The sequence below is a fragment of the Orbicella faveolata genome, unplaced genomic scaffold, assembly GCF_042242905.1.
Source record: "Orbicella faveolata isolate gen_17 unplaced genomic scaffold, um_ofav_v1 contig_13, whole genome shotgun sequence".
NCBI classification, from domain to species: domain Eukaryota; kingdom Metazoa; phylum Cnidaria; class Anthozoa; order Scleractinia; family Merulinidae; genus Orbicella; species Orbicella faveolata.
The window spans coordinates 9,096,618-9,118,364 of record NW_028301540.1 but is presented as its reverse complement, the minus strand read 5'-3'; the positions used below and the strand labels follow the sequence as shown (position 1 = coordinate 9,118,364).

General features: G+C 39.1%; 1 protein-coding gene across 2 annotated transcripts; it reads right to left on the bottom strand.

Moving 5' to 3' along the window:
* Nucleotides 1-205: 205 nt before the first annotated feature.
* On the bottom strand, nt 206-20,260 carry LOC110053085 (uncharacterized). 2 transcript variants are annotated; one of them, XM_089284487.1, is made up of 22 exons: nt 19,997-20,260; nt 19,570-19,606; nt 18,980-19,016; nt 15,741-15,949; nt 15,407-15,593; nt 13,780-13,982; nt 11,967-12,124; nt 10,779-10,957; nt 9,854-9,896; nt 8,880-8,939; nt 8,304-8,388; nt 8,118-8,150; nt 7,313-7,369; nt 6,772-6,837; nt 6,326-6,442; nt 5,204-5,341; nt 3,814-3,879; nt 2,715-2,794; nt 2,297-2,375; nt 2,133-2,183; nt 1,489-1,533; nt 206-985 (listed from the first exon to the last, which is right to left on the bottom strand). In XM_089284487.1, exons 1-22 carry the CDS (start codon nt 20,083-20,085, stop codon nt 923-925), a joined length of 2,082 nt encoding a protein of 693 aa, XP_089140613.1. In that variant the 5' UTR covers nt 20,086-20,260; the 3' UTR covers nt 206-922. The 2 variants fall into 2 exon arrangements, with proteins under 2 accessions (XP_089140613.1, XP_089140614.1); XM_089284488.1 differs by having other exon boundaries at nt 8,880-8,936.
* Nucleotides 20,261-21,747: the final 1,487 nt, after the last annotated feature.

Sequence of the window (21,747 nt, the reverse complement as noted above, 5' to 3'; positions counted from 1 at the left end):
CCGTGCCCTCGCTGAATATACATTGTCTTCGAAAAGGGACACCGCTTCCCAATTTGCTCGGTAACCTGAGAGTTACCTGTGAACATAAACAGACCGATTCTACATTTCGTAGGTTCGCACTCGGGGCCATTTGTTCTGACTGCACACGCATTGGTTACGACTATCACGAGAAAGCAAAATATACGATTAATTACAGTTAATTACAGACGATCTCTCTTTTATTCAATCATGTACAACGTGAAAAATAAGTATGTTTGCGATAAACCATACTGTTTTAGAGGCACTTTATACAAGGCTCTTTATCATTTAATAAATATTTAAGATTTAGGTAAGCTTGGTTCAGAATAATTAGAGGAAACCGAGAGAAAAAAGAGAATTCAATCTGACTGACAACAAATCAATTACGATGATGATCACGATCGAATTTCTGACAGAGGTTTGTGATGTGTTACCAGACTTGAACTACATTAAAAGAAACGTGTGGTAGTCTGTAATGAGAATCCATACTTCAATACCACAAACTGAGAAGGGTAACATCCGTCCTTATGAGGGGTATTTGCTCTCAAGTTAACCTTTATTAAAGCTTTTTACCAAACTTTTTTACTTTAAACCAATTAAGAGATGTTTCGTGAACGGGAATGGTCTGTCCATCCGTTTCTCAAATCGCAAACTTTATCTCGGAGATTACTCCAGGTAGAAAAAGCTCAACCGCACAATCGTGATGGTAACACCACGAAACATTTAATTGACACACAAAGATTGAAAACTCCGTAAATTGGAACCAAGCATTGCATGTGGCCAAAGCAACTGCTGTGTTGGACTGGCCAGACCACCATATCGGGATTGTCTCTTCCGTAGTCGATTCATGGGTGCGGCATCACGGCTTCATGGCGTGAACACGGTATCTGACGATTGTCGCCTATCATAGAAGCTTTTTGGTCAGAATCTCGTACACCATTCGGCGCCTGAAGTAAGGCATGTGCCTCTGATGAAAACACAACGTATCATTAAGTATTTGTGTTTTCTAAACGTCCATTTGTTGAAATACTTTGGAGCACGTTAATCTTAAGGGAATGATGTGAATGGCATAGAACCCTTAGCGTGTAAACAATTTCTTTCTAGCCTAAAAACAATCCGAGGCTACAACAGGATTTTAACCCACGACCACCGCGATAGCGGTGCGTTGCTATGCCAACTGAGCTATGAAGAGTTGACACGTTAACAGCCGGGTAACAGTAGTTTCTATGTAGGTACCATACATATGCCGTAGATGACAGAGTGAATATATGAGACATATATGAAACGTGGCAGAAACATATAATGAATGAAACTTTTCAGTAAGAAAAGTAATAGCTTAAAATTGCTAACGTACTCAGCTGACAAAACTTCACGTTTCTCCTGCGGTTCATGTGTGCCTTTCATAAGGTCACAAAGTAAACACAAAAAGTTGCATGGAATGTTGATAAGCGAAATGATTCGAAATCATACCTGATCAAAATCGAACTTCGCCCTCCTTGATAAATACTCTGCGTACTGAATAACAGAAGAGAAGGAGAATTCTCAATTGCCGGTGAAGTGATATAATTAAACTTTGTATATCATAAATTCATAACGAGTTCCTCTCCTGATATAAAATTTACATGTAAATATAACAGTAACCATACAACCAATCACGGCGCCAGAAAATGCTGTCCTAAGCCAATCAGAACTTAAGTCACAAAATAATTTAAGCGCGGAAAAGCGCGGGAAAACGTAGCTGATGGAAAGCATGGGAAAATTTAACTGGTCGAAAGCGCGGGAAATGTAACCAATTAAAAGCGCGGGAAATGTAACTGACTGAAAGCGCAAAAGAAACGTCAATGGTCGAAAGCGCGGGAAAATGTAACTGATGGAAAGCGCGAGATAACATAACTAAAACAAAACACGGAAAAAAGTTTCTGGCGACAGACGGGGCGGGGGAGGGGGGGGGGGGGGGTGGAATATCCTTTTGGAAAACCGCATGCACAGAATCTTGAAACAGCGTCTTCCGTGTCAATCCGAGTAGCTGTGTACATATCCTCTAAGATAGTAACAGTATTGTGAGAAGGAGAATGTTAGAGATGCTTTTTCCGACTGACCAAAGTAAGTAGTACCTTGCAAGCGAAAACTCCGCAATCGCACCCGTTCAGTTGCTCCGGTATATCCTATAGGACATGAGAAGGAAGGAAGACATAAGGGTTGAGAGGTCAACCATGATTGTATTAAAACAATCAGAAGGGCAAACAAAGACAAAAGCAGATAAAATATGACAGAGTACTTTTGGAGACGCTGTCTTCCAGCCCGTCATGTCAAACGGCACTTTCTTCTTGTCCATAGACTCACTGTTTAGGTAATCTCTGCGAAAAACACAAATGTTCGGGCTTAAAACATTTCTAAACACTCATTTTCCAGACGTGCGGCATGAAACTGTCGAGTTATCATGTGCTTATACAGTGTTAAGCAAGCTCCCGCGTGCGTCCATAACTTGATGGCTGCACCCACGTCAGACGAAGCGTTTCCCATTCCTTTTATGACAACATCAGGAGAAAACAATATTTTCATTGACACACACCTGCAATAAACATTCCACAATTTTCTGTGAGACGCAAGCTTAGCGCGTCAGATTTTCTCAAGGGAGGATTTGTCAAATAGAGCTTTCACAACATAAGAGACTAGAACAAGACGGAAAATCTCACCTTAGTGCTGACAAGCACTGTGGGTTGGAGCCTTTCAGTGAGTCGTAGTATGAAATGCATTTTTGGTTGAAATCGATCGCCTGAGGTGGAAAGAGATCAAACGATAAGCTATCGGCGTAGATAGAAACTAGTCAGCTCCATTCTGAAACAATGAAGCCTCGTTAAACCACAGCCAGTTATCGCACAGCCGATCACTTTGTCCAAGTTAAGTCGCAATTTCCCTAACAGACTCCCTAAGTGACACCTCTGTTGTCCACAAAGGCGAGTCACTTTATCTGATTCCAAAAGAACCCAAATATACGACAAATGTCTGCACTGAAAAATATCAATAACAATTCGTCTGCGGTCCTGGTGAATCAATCAATCTTTATTTGTACTCCCTCTTGCTAAAAAAAATTGCAATGTTCAATGAAAATATGAAAAGTAAAAATTCGAGTACTAGCTGCCTGGGATAACCGTAGGAGCTGGCGGAGCCAGGCAGCCAGTTAACATTAGCATAAAATAGAAATAAAATACAGACCAGCAAGAAAACTGGAGTACAAATGCACACACAAGAAGAAAAAAAGAAGAGGAAAAACGCTATTTCTATGCTATGAAGGAAGTCTAAAATAGTTAAATTTATATATGAATACAAAACATTAATGCAAGAGCACACAATAGTTACGGCAACTAATAACAACTATATATCAAACTATAAAAGAAAGACTTGGAAAGGTGACAGAAATTAACAAAAGACTAATGAAAACAAACAAAGAACAGACAGGAGTCTGGAAGACGACAACCGCTGCTAACCCAAGCTAAAACAGAAGTAAGAACAGGCAGCAGTTGAAAAGTTCGGGACAAGACAGGTGTTTGTTTGTGACACCTGACTGGCAAGAAAAATGAAACCTTCAATCTGATTGGCTGTGAAAACAGCACGCCAGTCGGAGCTTACGACACGTCATAATCTTCAAGCAAAAGAAAACATTCGCTTTGCGCTAAAACGGAGATGCTAGAGAGAGAGAGTGCTGTTATGGCGGTGCAGATGCCTTGATACACTAACAAGAAACAGAAGGAAATCCTGAATGATGAAAAAACAAACAAACAAACAAACTCTCACCGCCAAACACCAGTGCATTCCTAAATGGACAGGAACAAGAACCAAATCCATGGCAAAGATATCCACCTGCACAAATAAAAATAATAATAATAATAATAATAATAATAACAATAACAACAACAACAACAATAATAATAATAATAATAATAATCAAAAACAGGCTTGCTGAAAAAAATTAACGATGTTTGGCTTTTTACAATGTTCAAGTAGTATGAATATATACACATAAGGTAAAACTACCAAACAGAAACAACACAATCCAGAGTAACCTGTTCTACGATAGGCAAATGCTCGCAGCACCAAACTACCAGGCGCTCAACTATTAATAGGGCGCGAGTTGGAGAGGCGCGCGAGAGTGAGAGAGCGCGGCCGCACAGCTTCAACTCGCTCCTCATTATTACTCGAGAACGGCTTGTAAAACGTAACTGAAAATATTTCGATTCTTATCGACTTATCAACGAGTCGCACGCAGGACGAGAACACCGGAACACCATGAATGGCTGTGGTCTAGTGACAAAATGTACGTGGCCATTCTTCATATTTCTACAAACCGGGTGATGGTGAAATAAAGGGCTCTTATAACTTTCACAATATGTTGCACCGCTGTACCATTCCAACTAAAATCCTACGATTTTAGACTCGTTTTGCTCTCTTTCTGTCGAGTTCCCTGCAAATTTCTCGGCAGACCAAGAAGCAACAACCACACGGATAACTTATCCGCAAATTTAGATTAACATTAAAGGGGCTCAGTCACGGTATTTTGAGTTATTTTGGCCACATACAAAATTACCTTTAAATGGTAGGAAACCTGAAAATAACAGTTTAATAGGATAGAAAAACACTAAAGACATAATGATAAACCATCAAGGAACAAGGATGGCTAAGGATGGAGAAGATTAACACGGATTACAAACGACGAATTTGAAAAATTGAGGCTAAACTTTTCAATATGCGCAAACCGTGACTGAGCTCCTTTAAGATGATAATATTCAATCAAAAGGTATATAGTGACATTGACAAGAACAGTTATTTCTGGTTGTCAAGCAACAATTGTCCTTAACAAATAGCGAGGTCGCTGCGTTAAGCCCCGACCAAACGATCGCAACATTTCAACGCAATATCGTTTGGCCAGCCTGTTGCGACGTGTTGCGACATGCTGTGTGTTGTCGGTTCAAGTTTGAAAGTGGCCAAATTTGAGTCCACAGCACCCAATTGTCACAATACGTCGCAACAGGCTGGCCAAACGCGCGCAACATGTAGTATGTTGCTTCCAACAATATTTCGATATGTTGCTTTGAAATGTTGCGATCGTTTGGTCCTTGCTTTACAATTCACAGAACGACCATGAATGAAACAAAGCCAAGGAGTGATATAAGACAAACCTACTTACCTTCTTAGTCCAACGTTTAAGGCTTGCATATCCTGATTTGACGAGTTTGGGATAAAAGAATGAATTGAAAGCATGGACTTTTACTTTCCCTTCCTGGTTACTCCTTTCCACGAGAAGGTTAAAGAAGAAGTTGATTATCTGCGCAACAGAAGAGAAAATCAAGCAACAAAATAATTCATCACCAGGTGCTATTTACAAAAAGCCAAAACCACGATTTTCTTCCAGGGCTGGGGACTGATATTTTAACACCCTGGCTAACGGGCTCCTGTTATGTTAGATTTTGCCAGCCATAACAATTTTTACCCAGCCAGATTTCCTACTAGTCAGCCAATAGTTTATCATGAACCTACATTCCCGATATAAATCCACATTTTTTACTTACAGATCCACTCTTTGAAACCCTGGAAAGTTCATTTATAATAAACATAGATATATCAGAGTTAAGTGAAGCTAGCTTACAGAACAGACAGTTAAGCAGAATAGAGTGCGGAGCCCAATACGCGAGCACTAAGCGTGAGGGCGAGCAGGGAGTTTGAGGAAGAGGTGTCTCGCTCTGCGCTTGCTGTCCCGGCACTTTGCGTCTTAGTATCGCGGTTCGCGCTCCACCCCACTGTACCACTTGTTCCGAAGGCTACTATAAAGCCTTGTTTTCTTTTCATCTTCCTGGGCCTTCGTCAGGACTAGCGTTCAGTTAGTTGGGGCACAGCGCGAAAAAAATGGCGGAGCGAAATAAAGGAGAGAGAGGCTTAGTGCGAGGAGCGACAATATTTTTTCGTGCGCCATTTTTCGCGCTGTGCCCCAACTAACTGAACGCCTGGAGGAGACTTGGGAATATCATGAGCATCATTTCGAAAACTCAGAAGCAAAATAGTATTAGTGAACTGAAGCGATCAATTCATGAGTTAAGCATCTATACGGAGCACTGAAAGTCTCATTAAATAATTATAATTTGTACTCCCTTCTACAATTCACTGTTAATGTCTCAATGCTCTTGTATGAGCGAAGATACTTGGTGATTAAATTAGAAACGTCGGTTTTGACCAAAAAAAGAAAAAATCAAAATCGCTATGCCCCTTATAGCGCCCCTTTAAATCACATAGCAGCAGAACACACTGCATGTACCTCATCATTGAGCCAGTTCAGGTTACTAAGAGTTGCCAAGTCACTTCGTTTCAGAGTCACGCGGAAGCCTTCAACAAGAGGATCTTCAGAGTACCCTGGAGCCAAGGCAGAATCCACCTGAAGGAAAAGCAACCCACAGCAAAAGATCAGATGACTGACGTGATCTGTCTGTAAATTTGATTAACATACCAACAAGATCACCGAATTTCTTTACTTTATTTGGTTGGCACATGCGAATAAATAGATCGGGTTTTAGTTAAATCCTCATGGACACATTCAAAAACTTATCCCCCTTTTTAAGCAAAAAGATAAAAAATAAATAATAATAATTTACCAATCAAAACCCGCGAGCACATCACGTTACCATGACCTCCCGTTACTTAACATAAAATCATTTTATCTCCTGAACACCGCAACCAGAGTCTGCAGGGTTCACTGTGACTCACCATTCTCTCCATTTCATTTGTGAGTGGTACAAACGAATCTGTACCTTCTTCGACTTCTTCCTCTCCCTGGAAGAGCAAGATCACACTCTAATGAAGACATACACATAATATACTTTACCTGGACGCACACTTAGCTATGGTAACGGTGCGTCCCATAGACTAGATAAGCAGAGTCTATACAACGTAGCAGCTAGTTAACAGGTGCGCCAAGAAAACAAAATAACAAGTAAAGAACGTACATTTGGGAATAAATATTACACTAAATGAACTAAGATTATATAACTGCTATAAACTATCTAAAAATGTATCGTTGAAAGGAATGTGACAATTACTTCAAGTTATTTGAGTCCATTTTGTTACATACAAACTAACCTTAAGATCGTCAGGAACCGTTACTGCAAGTTCGAAACAACAGAGAAACACCGCCCTCATTTTGATATTGTATTCAGCACTAGACAAGAACGATTTTTTCTTTGTCCTTCACTGGTTTAGTACACGGCAAAAGATAACTAAAGCAATTTTTTCGCAGGATAGTCAATACCTCTGTTTCCTCCTCTTCGTCAAATCCTTGTTTCACTCTCCTTAATCTATGTTGGATCTTAATTCCAAAAAAACAACAACAACAATTATAATGAATAATGAATAAAACAGTTGTCTATAGTAAAACCTAACACAAAGTTGCCATTACCATTTGTCCTTTATCCAGGCACATCTCTCTTTTTGCAACACTCACCCCTTACCTTGTGAGATTTACTGAACCGACAGTTTTGGAAAACATCACGAACAAGTAATTACTAGGAGAAAAGCCGGTGCATTCGGTACTACGATCTTTTGCAGTAGGTCTCTGGAAGACATTTCAAACCCCACACGGTAAAAGGAATTAGAGGGAAGTGTATTTAACTACCTACACAGCAAAATTAATATTACGCTGGTTGAACACTTCGTGATTTCCGTCTCGCATTAAATAAAGAGTTGGCAATTAAAATTTGTCTCAATTACACTGTGATAATAACAGCAATTAAAATACGACCGACCGACCGACCGACCGACTACTACTACCAACATGTGCCGTGAAATAACTCTCTCACACTTCATCCTCACGTGATCAACATAAATAGAAAGTTGATAAGATCGATAGCGACATGATTAACTGTTACAAGGGCTAAACAATTATTTGAAGGATAGTTAGCACAAAACACTTCAAAACTATGCACGGATGCTTGCCCTTGGACACTAGCTGTTCCGAACAGTTGTTCCTGACATATGCGTCCCGTATTCGTAAACAGTTTATTTTTGCGCCAACTAAGTTAAAGAATGTTCTTATGCCACATGTACACGCACTGTACCTTTTCTTTGAGCGCTTGAGTATCTTCTTCTCGCTAGAAAAGCAATAGAAAATGCAGTGCTAGTAAGATAATATGATGAACCTTGTGAACCTTGTAATAATGAACAAGTAGGAAGGCAACCTCAATCTGGCAGTGAAATCAGTCAAATTTCCGCCGTTCAAGTACATTTATTGTCTGCCATACTACCTTTTGTTTTAATGCCTGCAATTTCTTCTCCTCCTTTGAAATCTCCCTTTGCCTCGATAAACTTTCATCTGACAGAAGATCTCGCCTATAGAGAGAATGATAAACGTACAGGAATTAGGTATCAATTAAGTTTTAGAACTTGATAAAGTATATGTGATGCCTTAGACTACCGAGGTCCAGATAACAGCAATGATTTTCCTCCAAAATTTAAACAGAGTTGCACAAATACAAATATACAAATATCAATATGAGAACAAGTGCCATTTTGGCAAATCTTCATTGAAGCACTCGCTAAGTATCTTTTTTCTATCCTGTGATCAAAACAGTGAGTGCTAGAGAGTTACACTAAAGTTGTCATGCCATCGTGATGTAATCAGTCACTTAGCAACTTTCACATAAACCTTGCGGGCTCAGTCGAGTCACGGGGACTGGAACTCGTTGGCTGTCTACCATTTCATATCCAACGCGCGCTCGTGGAACAATTGTTAATTAGCTAATGATTGTGCAAGAAATTTGACAGTAATTTTAAAACAACACACCTCCAGGATACAAATACAAGAAGTCCTATGTACTAACCACTTTCTGGTCCAATCCTCATCAAAGGGATTGCACACAGCAGGCGTGTCCAGGGTTCTACTAAAACACAAATTAGACATTCCAGCTTCCAGCGGTTTACAGAAAATAGTCAGAATTTAGGAACTTTGCACAGCTCCACAACAAAAACTAAGAAAGAATGACAACTGCATATAATTCATGGTACGCCACCCATATAGTCACCCTGCAGTTTGCTTGCAGTTAGCATTTATTTGCAGCTGCAGCATTTATGGGGCGATGGGCAAGGTGACTATATGTTTGCTACCATGAGGTTCTTGTCATGACAAGAGGTAAGCATGCATTCATATTTTTTTTGGGATATTCTCTCTCGAGAAAGTTACACAGGTTATGTTGATATTCACATCACAGATGTTCCCATTGCCCTTGTATGGTCAGTACACAATGTAAGTCATTGGTAAACTACGGAATCTGTCTACAGTCTTGCAAAGCACTGAATAACCATATTTAAATGTCCATGTGGCTGTGAACTGAAGCATTGCTTCATTGCTTCATTGCTTCATTGACGGTTTGTTGAAAAGATAACTAGAATTTTAATCCCGTTCAATGCTGTGGAGTATCACCATATTTAAGCCAACTCGGTCTGGCACCTCAGGCGATATTCAACGTGATTTTCCAAGACAATTGTTAAATACAGCACATCACAGCTCTAGTCACATCTCAAACATTATCCATGGGACAGAATTTCATTGGACTGGATTCTTGTACATGTACATCACAACTGCTGTTTTTCCTTATGTCTACATCAACCATGTGATATATCAAACACGATAGACTGTTTCATTGCACTTCAAAACACAGTTGCTGAACAGAGTTGAAAAAAGATAGACGACAAACTTTGAGCTGCTTGGAAATGTATTGAGGCGCTGTGGTTGCACAATCACAAAACTCATATCACGCCACTCAATTTTGCCTTTGCTTCCTGTTTTTAAACTTACCTTGATCGATAACTACTGCTTGGAGGTGACACTTCAATGGGACCTGTAAATGGCAAATAAGTGTAACTACACAGTCAGATACATTACTAATAATATACATGAAAACATTATTCGATTCTGATTGGCTGAGAGGAGTGCAGTTCAAGTGTAACACCAGTGCAAATTACACATCGTAATTCTAGATTATGATTGGCTGAAAGAAAATAGGAAATTTTCTCAGTCAATGATATCACATAAAATGATGGTGAAAATTTAGTGCAGAAACTTTGACAAAAGTTTCCTCGAATGAGAAAAAATGGTATCAAAAAAGATCTTCCCGCATTTCCTCCACGCGAATTTTTTCATGTTTATGTTATTAATAAGTAATCATATGGTTTTTCTCGCCCAATTTGGAATTAATTAACACTTGTGAGTTTTTCAAAAAGTTCTGCCGGGGTGGCTCATGCAATTTCAGCTTTTTTGAAAAACTCACAAGTGTTAATTAATTCCAAATTGTACTCACAACCATATGATTACCTATACAAAACATACAGTGGAACCTGGTTAATATGGACACCAGAAGTGTCTGTATAATCTGGGTGTCTGTATTATAATCAAACAAGCTGATGTAGGAAAAAAGGTTGCACAGGTGCAGTATCATGTAAGCGCCTTGCCCAATTACACACTACACTATACAGTGAATGCCTTGCCTTATCAAATAACCAATCAGAAGGAGAGGATTCTCCAAGCTGTGGGACTCTGTAATTAATACTGTAGCTCTCCAGCATGGAAGTTTTACACAAGTCCACTATTGTACAGCCTCCTATGCAGAGGTTCTTAAGGCTTGCTACTGATTCCTCCCAGTGGAGCTTAGCTATTGTACTATGACATTGTGCTATAATGCCTCTTTCATCACTCCATGGAACCCTACAGTCATTTTACTAACCTGGCCTTGAGTACAAACTAACATCTGAGGTAGCCTGGCGGGATCTGTTGACAGATCTCCTTGGTGATGCCATTACCCTCAGCCTGGTTGATGACTGGGGAGCGGAGGCTGGGACTGTGAATGACACAGAGGGTGGTAGCAAGCTGGATCTCGGTGACAACAGACTTCCATTTTCTGACCTGTTTGATTAAAACAGAGACGTGCAATCACAATGAAAGACAATTTTCTACACTAAAACTAAAATTGCACGCTAAAATTTTTCTTTAACCATACGTTCAGATCCTTGATTTTGCCATGCACAAAAGATTCTGAGATACATGTACGACACGTAAACATACGACTACAAAGTGATCACAGTGGTGATACCCCACAACTGTACTTCTGAGCTATGAAGCAAATGGAAGCAGCAGACACTGACAGTCATTATGGTATGCTATAATTATGTAACTAGGACTTACACAGTTGTATTTAACTCTTTCATTTCCAAGATTACAAGACAAATTCTCCCCATAAAGCACAGCACATTTTTGCTGTCTGACAAAATGGTCGTACCGCACAATGTAGAGTTGTTATACATGTACATGAACAAAATATCTCCAGGTTTATCCCAGAACATTTCAACCCTTGCAACCCTGTATTTTTTTTCCTCCCCTCAAAAAAAAACATTTTTTCTTAGTACATACACACATGGCTACTTTGCATATCTAGCACTTAATATTTATTATTTTTGGACAGCTAGTACTCCTGTTGATTTTTTCAATTACATGTATTTTTTTTTGTTTAAGTAATACATGTGTCCATTTACACACAACAAAATGCCAAAACACCAATGAAACTACTAACGAGTACATCTAGCAGTGGGGATTCTCCACTGTTAGATGTAATTGACATGGTAATAAAGTCATTATTATCATTAGTATTATTATTATTACTATTACTATTATTATTATTATTATTATTATTAATGACACAAATAATTCATTAGTTAAACTTATTAGTTAGGTACTGTACATTTAAAGCTGTGGTCAGTTCTTGCTGTTGTTGTTTTCCTCCTTTGTCAAAGCAATTTTCAAAGTTCCAATTCAATTAGTACCTTTTTCAGGACTTACAAGTACAAAATGTACACACTCTAAAAGTTGTTGAGTTCTAGTATGCTACATGAGCAAATAAATCATTTGCATGATCTACCTTCCATGTGACCTTGTCTTAGTAAGAAAATCAGTCTCAACTTGTAATGGTTCAGCCACAGTTCTGGTCCAAGATGTTCCAACACTTTCAGGTGTCTGTATGGTGGTGAACTGCGCCACTAACTGTTTGTATCTGTCTCGTTCATCCAGGCGAACAACCTTGATTGTGAGAAAAACAGTCCAATTAACAAAGGCAAGGGTTGTCCACTGGTACATGTAAATTGGACACTCTGTAAGGCAGCCAGACTAATATCTTTTCCGCCATTAATATTTCGCATCTGAGGCTGTATCCTGACAAAAATTTGAGACAACTGCACCCATGAAATTTGAATAGAATTCTCCATGAATTTTTAAACCAACATGAAAGCCTCTTAAGGAAACCTTCCATTACTTTATTTTCATAGTATAAGTATGTGCTGAAGTCTCACTCAACATTGTGCCTTCATGTGCCAGTACATGCACAGCAGACTCAAATACCATAACATATCCACTTGAAGGATGGTAACTGCATGTGAAGAAGCTAGTCATAAAAGGGGATAAGTGACGATTTTGGTTGCTTTTCTTTTTTATGCGCTGCATGAAATTGACATTTTGCTGGTTTCTAAGAGAAATCAACCTCCTTGCCGTCACGCGTTAACGTGAAATCAACATTTCAACCTATTTAGACCTGAAATCAACATCATTGAGCTTATGCGCTGCGTGAAATTGACATTTTGCTGGTTTCTAAGTGAAACCAACATCCTTGCCGTCACGCGTTAACGTGAAATCAACATTTAAACCTTTTTTGACCTAAAATCAACATTTTTGAGCTTATACGTTGCGTGAAATTGACATTTTGCTGCTTTCTAAGTGAGATCAAAGTCCCTGCGGTCGCGGCGGGCCGATCCTTTGTTATGATAAACCGAGGCGAGACTTCGACTACTAACAAAGGCTTGGCTTGGTTATTATAACAAAGGATCGGCTCTGTTTATCATAACAAAGGCCCGGCTTCGTTTATTTGCAGCCTCGGCGGGAAAAGGGCGTTAGGTATTTTAATCAAAAGTGAACTTTGTTGAAAACGCTCCAAATTTCGCATAGAGTTTTGTTTAGGTATGTTTGGCAATGTCCCGTAGTTTTTGCGCTAAACCTTGCTTCGTTTTCAGGATATTGCGTATGCAAAAAAACACTCGGTTTTCCTAGCGGCGTCTTTATAAAGCGAAGCAAAAACCAGCGGCAAAAATACAGGAACACGTTTTTCTATTACATTGAAGACCACATGCAAAAATTCAGCTAATTTGGAGCAAGAAAAAAGAAAAGCAACCAAAATCGTCACTTATCCCCTTTTATGACTAGCTTCTTCATGTACATGTATGCATAAAATCCAGAAAGCATATCTAATACTCAAAACTAAGCAACAGACGTGTTCCTCTTTGTTGAATGAAGACAAAAGTTGGTGCATTGCTGTACACAACCACACCCTGATCATCCTACGGTATTCAACAATTTACAACATAAATTCTAATGACAAGCCATCGCCATTCATCCCTCAGAATAGGAACAACCAAAAAGCTGATATACTGTGGATGTCATTCAAACAACTTGGGCTATCTCACTTATGTTCAGGATTGAACGCAAGTATTTTTTAATAATTAGTACTTCATATTTGGCAGGGTTACTTGACATTTTCATATTACTTCATATTTGACAGAAGTGTTTGTGTTTTGGCGACTTTTTACCAATGAGGACACTTTGTGATGCCTATCATAAGGAATTTGAATCTCATTAGCATTCAATCCTAAACATATCTAGGCTATCTGTTCAAAAACAATATTTACCCGCTCTGCTGTGCTTATGAATCTGTCTCTGTCTCCAGGGGATTTCTTAGCTGCAGCACTGTGGATCTGACTCTTTGGTCTTGGTACAGATCGGCCATTGGATTGAGGTCGTGGAGAGCTGCAACCCCTGGTGCTTCCACTCTTGTACTGCGTGACTTTGTGGGATGTACTTGTACTGCCAGAAGTGTCTTCATATCTAGATGCTGGTTGGATAATTGCTTTACATTCAATAGCAACACAACAAAGGTCCAAAAGTTGAAACTAAACATAGGGGAATTATTTCATCTTCCCTGATATGTTTTATTAAAGTACACCTTAAAAATGTTCTGCTTAGTTTATATAGATGTACATGTACATGTATCAGAAGCCTGTGAACAGGCTCCAAGTGAGGACAAAAACATTCAGCTTGTGTGAGGTGAGCCATGCGTTGTATCCTTCCCAGGCCAGATAATCAGGCCAAATAATCCAATCGGGTTTGTCAGTGTCCTGTCTAGCCCAGATAATCCAATTGGGAGCTTGTTCACGGTAATTACGATAATCATTACTATTCAGGGCATCTGACAGGATGTGGTGATGTGGATCCGCATAATTCCCTAACATCCATATCCCCTGCATAATCAGACCTTTAATTTCTGCATAAACCAGAAAGTGTTTCATATTAGTGACGAAGCAGCTGCTTACCATCCCCACAAGTTAAAATTCCGAGGAGACTTATTATGTTGAATTCTTTTTCTCTTTCAAGGAAAAAAAAACATTTTGTTTGTGATGACTTTTCAACCTCGAGGCGTTCCATCCATCTTTTGGCAAATAGCCTGGAAACTACTGTAGTTTTTCATTGTTCAATGCAATACCTGGTTACTAAGTTATGGATGTTCCAAGAATGCAACAACAAATTTGCACGCAAAATATTCTACATTGTGTATGGAAAAACCCGTGTTAAGTGAAGAAATACCTGTCAACAAATACTAGAAACAGATCAAGCATATGTCAAAGTTGAGGGGCATAATGTTTAATAAGTAGCTTAAATTGTGGGCAAGACTTTGAAGTGCTTTTTGTTTCACTGCTGTTCTGTACATTGGAAAGGCTTTACTGTCAATTTTGTTAACTGTTGAAATTTCCTTATAATCCATTGTGTTTACCGCATAATCAACACAGTTTTTGCACATTCCCCCCACCAAAAATTCCCACATAACTTATTATTCAGTCTTTTCCACCCCTGTCAGATGGCACAACTACTATGGGCATCATGACAAAATAGAGAGCACAGCCTGTACCTGTCCTCTGTTTTGAAAACAAAATGTAAGGTTGATCCAGGGTATCATAAACCCTGTTTTAGATAAATCACTGCACTTTTAGATATCTTTTTGTTGTCGTTATTTTCTTTTTGCTGTGTTGTTGTTTTTGTTGTTGCATGAACTAAGGTCATCATAAACAGAATTGTTTCAACCTTGGTGTGATATCGAAAAGATGAGTATAATCCCTTCCAAAACTGTATTTTCACTTATTACACTCTGAATCTCACCCTTCTTTGAGGTCAAACACATACATGTTGTGCTAATTAAAGTTTGATTTTCACAAATCCTGTTGCAAAACTTGCAAAAAGGAAAAAGGTTGACAATAGACTTACGATCATAGACTCTTCCTGAACTTTCCGTCACACTCTTACTTGGCCTTGTGGATGTCAGTAACCCCTTTCTGTTTGATTTATTGCAAGATCTTGCTGGTGTTGAGGTTTCTGGTCCTCTGCTCTTGTTCAGTGGTCTCCTTGTTAAACCAGGACTTCCTTGATGTCGCCACTCATTAGTTAGAGCGCTCTATAAAGAAAGATGATTTCTCTTCATGCTATTTTTTGTTTTTCATTTTTTAATTATGCTTGTATAGCTACAGTGCCACATGTAGGTCACAGCACCTCCCAAACTACAACGTAACAAGTGACACCACATTCATACATGTACACTCACACTAGTTGATCTTGTACTTGTAGAACATCTAATTTTCTTCATTTCATCCTCAGCATCATTCAGATCTCTCCTCAAGGAAGATTTGCCATCGTCTATAGTTTCTCCCTTGACCACGTACTGCCAGAAGTACCTACCAGACCATGATTTGACTTTCTTGACGAAATCACTAAAACTCTGGATAGGGCTGTTGTTACTGCTTTCATGGGCAGCTGAATAAGAAGACAGATCAAAGAAGTTAAATAATAGATTACTTAGCTCTTATTAACTGAGCTGGAGGTCTGTATGGGAGAATCTTGACCGAGGTTGTGAGTATAGACCGAACGCAGTGAGGTCTGTACACACGACTGAGGTCAAGATTCTCCCATACAGACCAACTTAGCTTGGTTAATAAGATGTTTATTATATGGCAAAGAAGAAAACTCTAATTCATTTAATGTAACTGGTTTGCTGATATTTTGCTTGCGAACAACGATGAGCTTAACTTAAACCTGCTGAAATTTGCTTGTCCTCTTTACTTTTTTTTTGTCATCAGGCTATTTGGCACTTCCATAAATGATTGAGAAGAAAATAAAATAAAATGGTGAACATTTTTGTATTTTAGTTTGCTACTTTTTCAACGCAAAATGAAACCGGTCTAGATGCCGGTCTAGATGGGAAAATCTAGACCGCGGTCAACATCCATTTCAGCCAATCAAATTCATGAATTCGGTAGTTCCCAGTCCTTGTGAGACAGTCATATAATAAATTGTATTAATACTTTCTTGAATAAAGCTGGCTTAAGGTGGTTCACTATGGTTTTATGACTCTACACTGTATGTACTCATCATGAAATTGTTTTAGAAATCTGCATGCACTCAGAGGAAAAGGTCAGAGTTTTTTGTTATTTCATGGTGTCAGCATGACTGCAACTAGTGAGACAATCTCAGATAGTGCAGAGCGCAATTGATAGCTCTGGCATGGTAGTCCCATAAGTACTCACCCCTGTTCGGTTCACTTCCAGTTTGTGTCTACCTTGGCAGTCTGCTAGAGCTTTTCCCCTTTGCAGTGTGTATGTTTCAAGGTTGTATTTTCATTCAAGGTCCAAAAATTACGCACAAATTAATTACTACTGGTGGCTTACTTTGATTTTCGTTCATTTTAAATTCAATAATACGTTAAAGCAGCAAACATGACAATTTAGCTCTTCACGCCAACTTTGTAACTTGATACTTTTGTTTTCCTCGCAAAGGCATGTAATATGAAACCCTTGTTTTCTCCAAAACATACGGAAGATGTCCTCATTTTTTGGAGGTAAATGAAAGAAAGTTAAATATCTGATGTAGTGATGAAGAAACGGAACAGAAACAATGTTGTTTTACTAAAAATGCAAATTTTTACCGATGAACAAGAACTAATTTAATTATCAGATAGTCACGAATACCTCTTTCTTTTTCTGTTGCCACCCTTGTTGTTAAGAATAAAACAATTAAAAATCAACACAAAACGATATTGATGGCTGAGAAGCATTTCAACGAAAAGTATTGAAGATAAACAGCACTACTTGGCCGATATGAATGAGTCTCCTCAAAGACTGATTAAATTAATTTGCGCTTTCATTAGGTGCCACGGAGTCTGCAGCAATATTTGAGCATTTTCCTGGTTTTGTTTTGTTACAAATTTATAATTTGGGGAGTATTAAAGTCACTAACTTGGGAAAATTTTGGTCTCTCTTACAGACACAATTAAGGCAAGAAATAAACAAGCCGCTAAGGAGAAGCAATACATTAGAACCCTGACAAGCACACTATTATAGATTGAAAACAGCTGATGATATTTGTTGAACCGACCTTTGTGTAATTCTAAAAGCTACGCAGCCACAGTAATGTTTCACTTTTGCAATAAAAAGGGACAATTGGCGTTACCTGAAAAATAACTGCCGTCCTTGGTCACATGACATGACATAAAATACTGCATGGAAAGATAGTATATGACACTAACGATGCTAGAACGCACGCGTCTTACATGTTGAGTTTCACCATAAGGAAAACTACTCAACATTTGTGCGTGATTCCGTATGCAATGTATCCTTCACCTAATATAGAAGCCACGAACGCTAACTAATCTACGTATGCGTTTAGAGCAAATTAGTTTTGTTCTAAGGAGAATGGTACCACAAGGAGAGCAAGGGGTTACCTGAAACAAATATATAGCTTTGCGATGTTCAAAGTTGAGCGACGGCGATGGAATGCTTTTTACGTAGAGTACACATGTACCTTTCCCACCCTACTCCCACTACTTCCTTGCCTCTAGACTAATTAATTAATTGAAATTAATTAATTAAACAAACATTAAAGTTTACACCTTAGCGCCATAGGGCCATAGCGACATAGCGCCATAGCGCCATAGCGCCATAGCGCCATAGCGCCATAGCGCCATAGCGCCTTAGTTCCTTAGCGGCAGGCAACCCCCATAACCATCCCAATAGTGCACTCTGCACTAAAAAGCAATATTGACCATGAATTTTCTCGAATTTCTCTGTAAAATTTGGCAGACTGGTGCATAATACCCCCATGTATTTTACTTCATTCAGGAAAATCTACCATACCAGGCGGTAATCTTGAATGTTCAGCAGTTTCTCTGCCACATCTCTGAACATTTTACTTAACAATAAACTAAATACATGTAGTTGAGCTCTTTTACACCCTCAAAACTGAACTAAGCCATGCTCTTGATTGAGGGCCCTTCCTCCAACAAATTCATACACATGCATGTTAAGTACCCCTTCACAACACGTTTCATTAAAAACCAAGCACCAGGCAAATTGAACAGCTATGAGGATGATTTTGGCTGCTTGGTTTGACCATCTGGAGGAAAGCTATAATTAATTTTTCCACCGGCATGCAAAACTTCTTCGACATGAACTTTTTATAAGAAAACTTTCCTCTAGATGGTGAAACTTGTGCTTGATCCTTATTGAGCCCCTTAAATTGTAGGGCCTCAATATGTATGCATGCCAGAGATGTACTGTAGCTGAGAAAAACTAAGCATGCTCATGACTAATCAATAATAATTTATCAGCCACTCTCAGCATTCTTAGACTGTGCTGTGACCTCAAAAACTACCCACTACAGTACTTTGTTTTCACATGAAATCTTAGCCAGAGATGAACTCTCTTTCAGCCAGGGAAATTAAGCAGTAACCTACCAGCTCTTAGCCACATCACTTGTATCTACTGTAACATGCAAACTGTCAAAACTCACCTCCCTCAATATTCCTTAACCTCTTTGCTGGTGGTGTCTAGAGTTGAAAATCAAAGAAGTATTGTCTAAATATAATCTAGGTTAAGTTAAACGTGGAACAACTGCTGGTCAAAGGTGTCCCTCCTTGATGCTGGCCGGTAACTTCTATTTTGGCCGAACACGCATGCACAAGTGAATCTGTTTCCACAGTTACCAATTAGGACTTAAAATCAATCTCCTAAAATAATGCTCAACATTTCTCCCAACAACAAGGACAAATGATGCAAATCCCCAAACATACATGTATTTGGCAAATAAGGTGACAAATCCCCCACTACAGCCCCACATAATCCCGGTGAGGGTTGATTTCAAGAGGATTTCAGGGTTTGCTTTGACTCATGCATAATACTCTAGAAAATTCTCAAGGGGACTAGTCATGGCTGGTCATGCTTGCCAAAAAAGAAAGAAAATGGGGGATGTGGAAATCTTGGGTCAAATTCCCTCCATGGTTGAATATTTACTGGCAGAAACCACCAAATGTACTAGCTGATAATCATTTGAAATAATTAATAATTATTTACATGTAGTTCGAATACAGTATATGAACCAACCTGAAGAACATCAGTTATAACAACATCTTCTTCCTCCCTTAAAAAGGCACAATGCGGATACAAAAGTAAATCAGAAAATAAAATAAGATAAGCTATATAATCAAACTTTAAGATTGATATACATTGCAGACTTTAAAAGTTGGTCGCAAGCTTGGTTGTGATAACAGATTATCAGTAGCTTTCACTCTGTGTCAAAATTCAGTAGAATTTATCAGCGACATTAGTAAACAAATCGCACTTCGCAACCAAAGTTTAATTGAACTGATAAGGTACTAGTCTTAACGCTTGAGTACCAAGTCGAACTCTACATGCAAGCTTGTCACATCGACTTTGAATGTTCAAAGAGTGTTCTGGCATGAAGCACAATTTTTTTTCGCAGAATCGCACCATATAAATACACATCGTCGAACAGAATGCTACAGAATACCTTTCTCTTCGACGTTTGTCTCCTGGTTTCCTTCCAGAGAGAGAATAAGAGCGAATATTGTCGTAAAAAGACGATAAAGATGCCAACATGGTCGCCCTCACGAATTTACCGCCATAAGATTACCACTGGCCAAATGCAGGCGAGTGTGACGTCACCCATGGCAGACGGTACGCGATGTTGCGAACTACATCAAACATTTCATCCCATTTTAAAACTTTTCGGTATGGACCGTCGCAAGAGTGAGAGAAACAGCGTTTTTAACTGCAATAAGAACGTTTTTAACGCTCATTAGTCGGTTAATAAAGAATGATTATGATGTATAATTGAGTTTCGTGACGTCATAGGCTGCACTTTCCGTTGCAGGCTAGGACTTGCTCTCTCATGCTTGGTTAGGCATGTGCAAGTTTCGTCATAGTTTCCAAGCTTTCAGCGCAAGAGTCGAGCGCTTTAATTTCTGAGTGTCTTCGCGCATTGTTTCTGGTTGGATGTTGGTCACTTTATGTGAAGCCTCAATTAAATTATTTTGGCAATTTTCAAGACGATTTCCAAAGTTAATTTTAGTTATGGAACTTCGGGCATCAATACGAGACAAGGAAGATCAGCTGTAACAGTTACTTCATCATTTTGTTTCATTATAATTATGAAGGACACGTACAAAGCCATGTATTTTCAGCTTTTTTCAGCTTTTTTGGATTAGCATTTTAACCAGAAAGGAATAAAAATACTCCTTGTCGTTGTTTGTTGCAGAAGCTGAGATTCTCCGGCCGTATAGTCCATTTTATAGGCGAACACAGCCTCTGCAGATGAGCCCGGTCAACCGGGCTGGCTCGGTTTCCAAGATCTCGCTTCGCAACTCTTTCCTTCATTAAAATTTCGATATGTTCATATGAGAAGCCGGGCTGGCCCAGTTACCGATACCTCGGTCTTTGCGACCAAGATCTCGGTAACCGGGATGAAAATTTTTCCATATGAACACTCCAGCTCGGATGACCGGGACGAAACTTTTTAGACACAATAGCTTCGCTTTCGCATCATAGCCGCCAAAATGGCATAATTTTTGTCCTGTATGTATTTCCACTTTAGCAGTATGCGAATTAGGTTTATTTGTAAAGTTAGAAGAGTCCACAAATCTTTATGTTCCACAAGTTTATGTTCCACCATTTTGGTTGTGTTTCTTGAATTTCATCCCGGTCGACCCGGCTGAAATTTCCCATATGAACAGACAACAAAATTGGTCCCGGTAACCGAGCCGGCCCGGTTACCGGGCTCATATGAAGATGCCCCGAGATCTCGGTAACCGGGATGAAAATTTTCCCATATGAACACTCCAGCCCGGGTTACCGAAATGAAACTTTTTTTTACAAAATAACTTCGCTATCGCAACAAAGCGGCCAAAATGGCATAATTTTTGTCTTGTATGCAATTCCACTTCAGAGGTATACGGATTACCTTTATTAGTAAAGTTACAAAAGTCCACAAAGCTACAATAGCCTCGAACGATACAAGTTTATGTTCCACCATTTTTTCGACCGGGCTGAAATTTCCCATATGAATATAGAACAAAATTCGTCTCGGTCCCGGAATCCTATCAGAGGATTACACTGGGAAACCAATGCAGAAAAAATGGATATCCTCGATTACGCGGAAAAATTTTTTCATCAGTATGAAGCATGTGCATGTTTTTTTTTCCTCCGGCACTGAACGCAGGCTTGCAAAACAACGTCCGAACCCGGCTAGCGTGTAATCTGAAG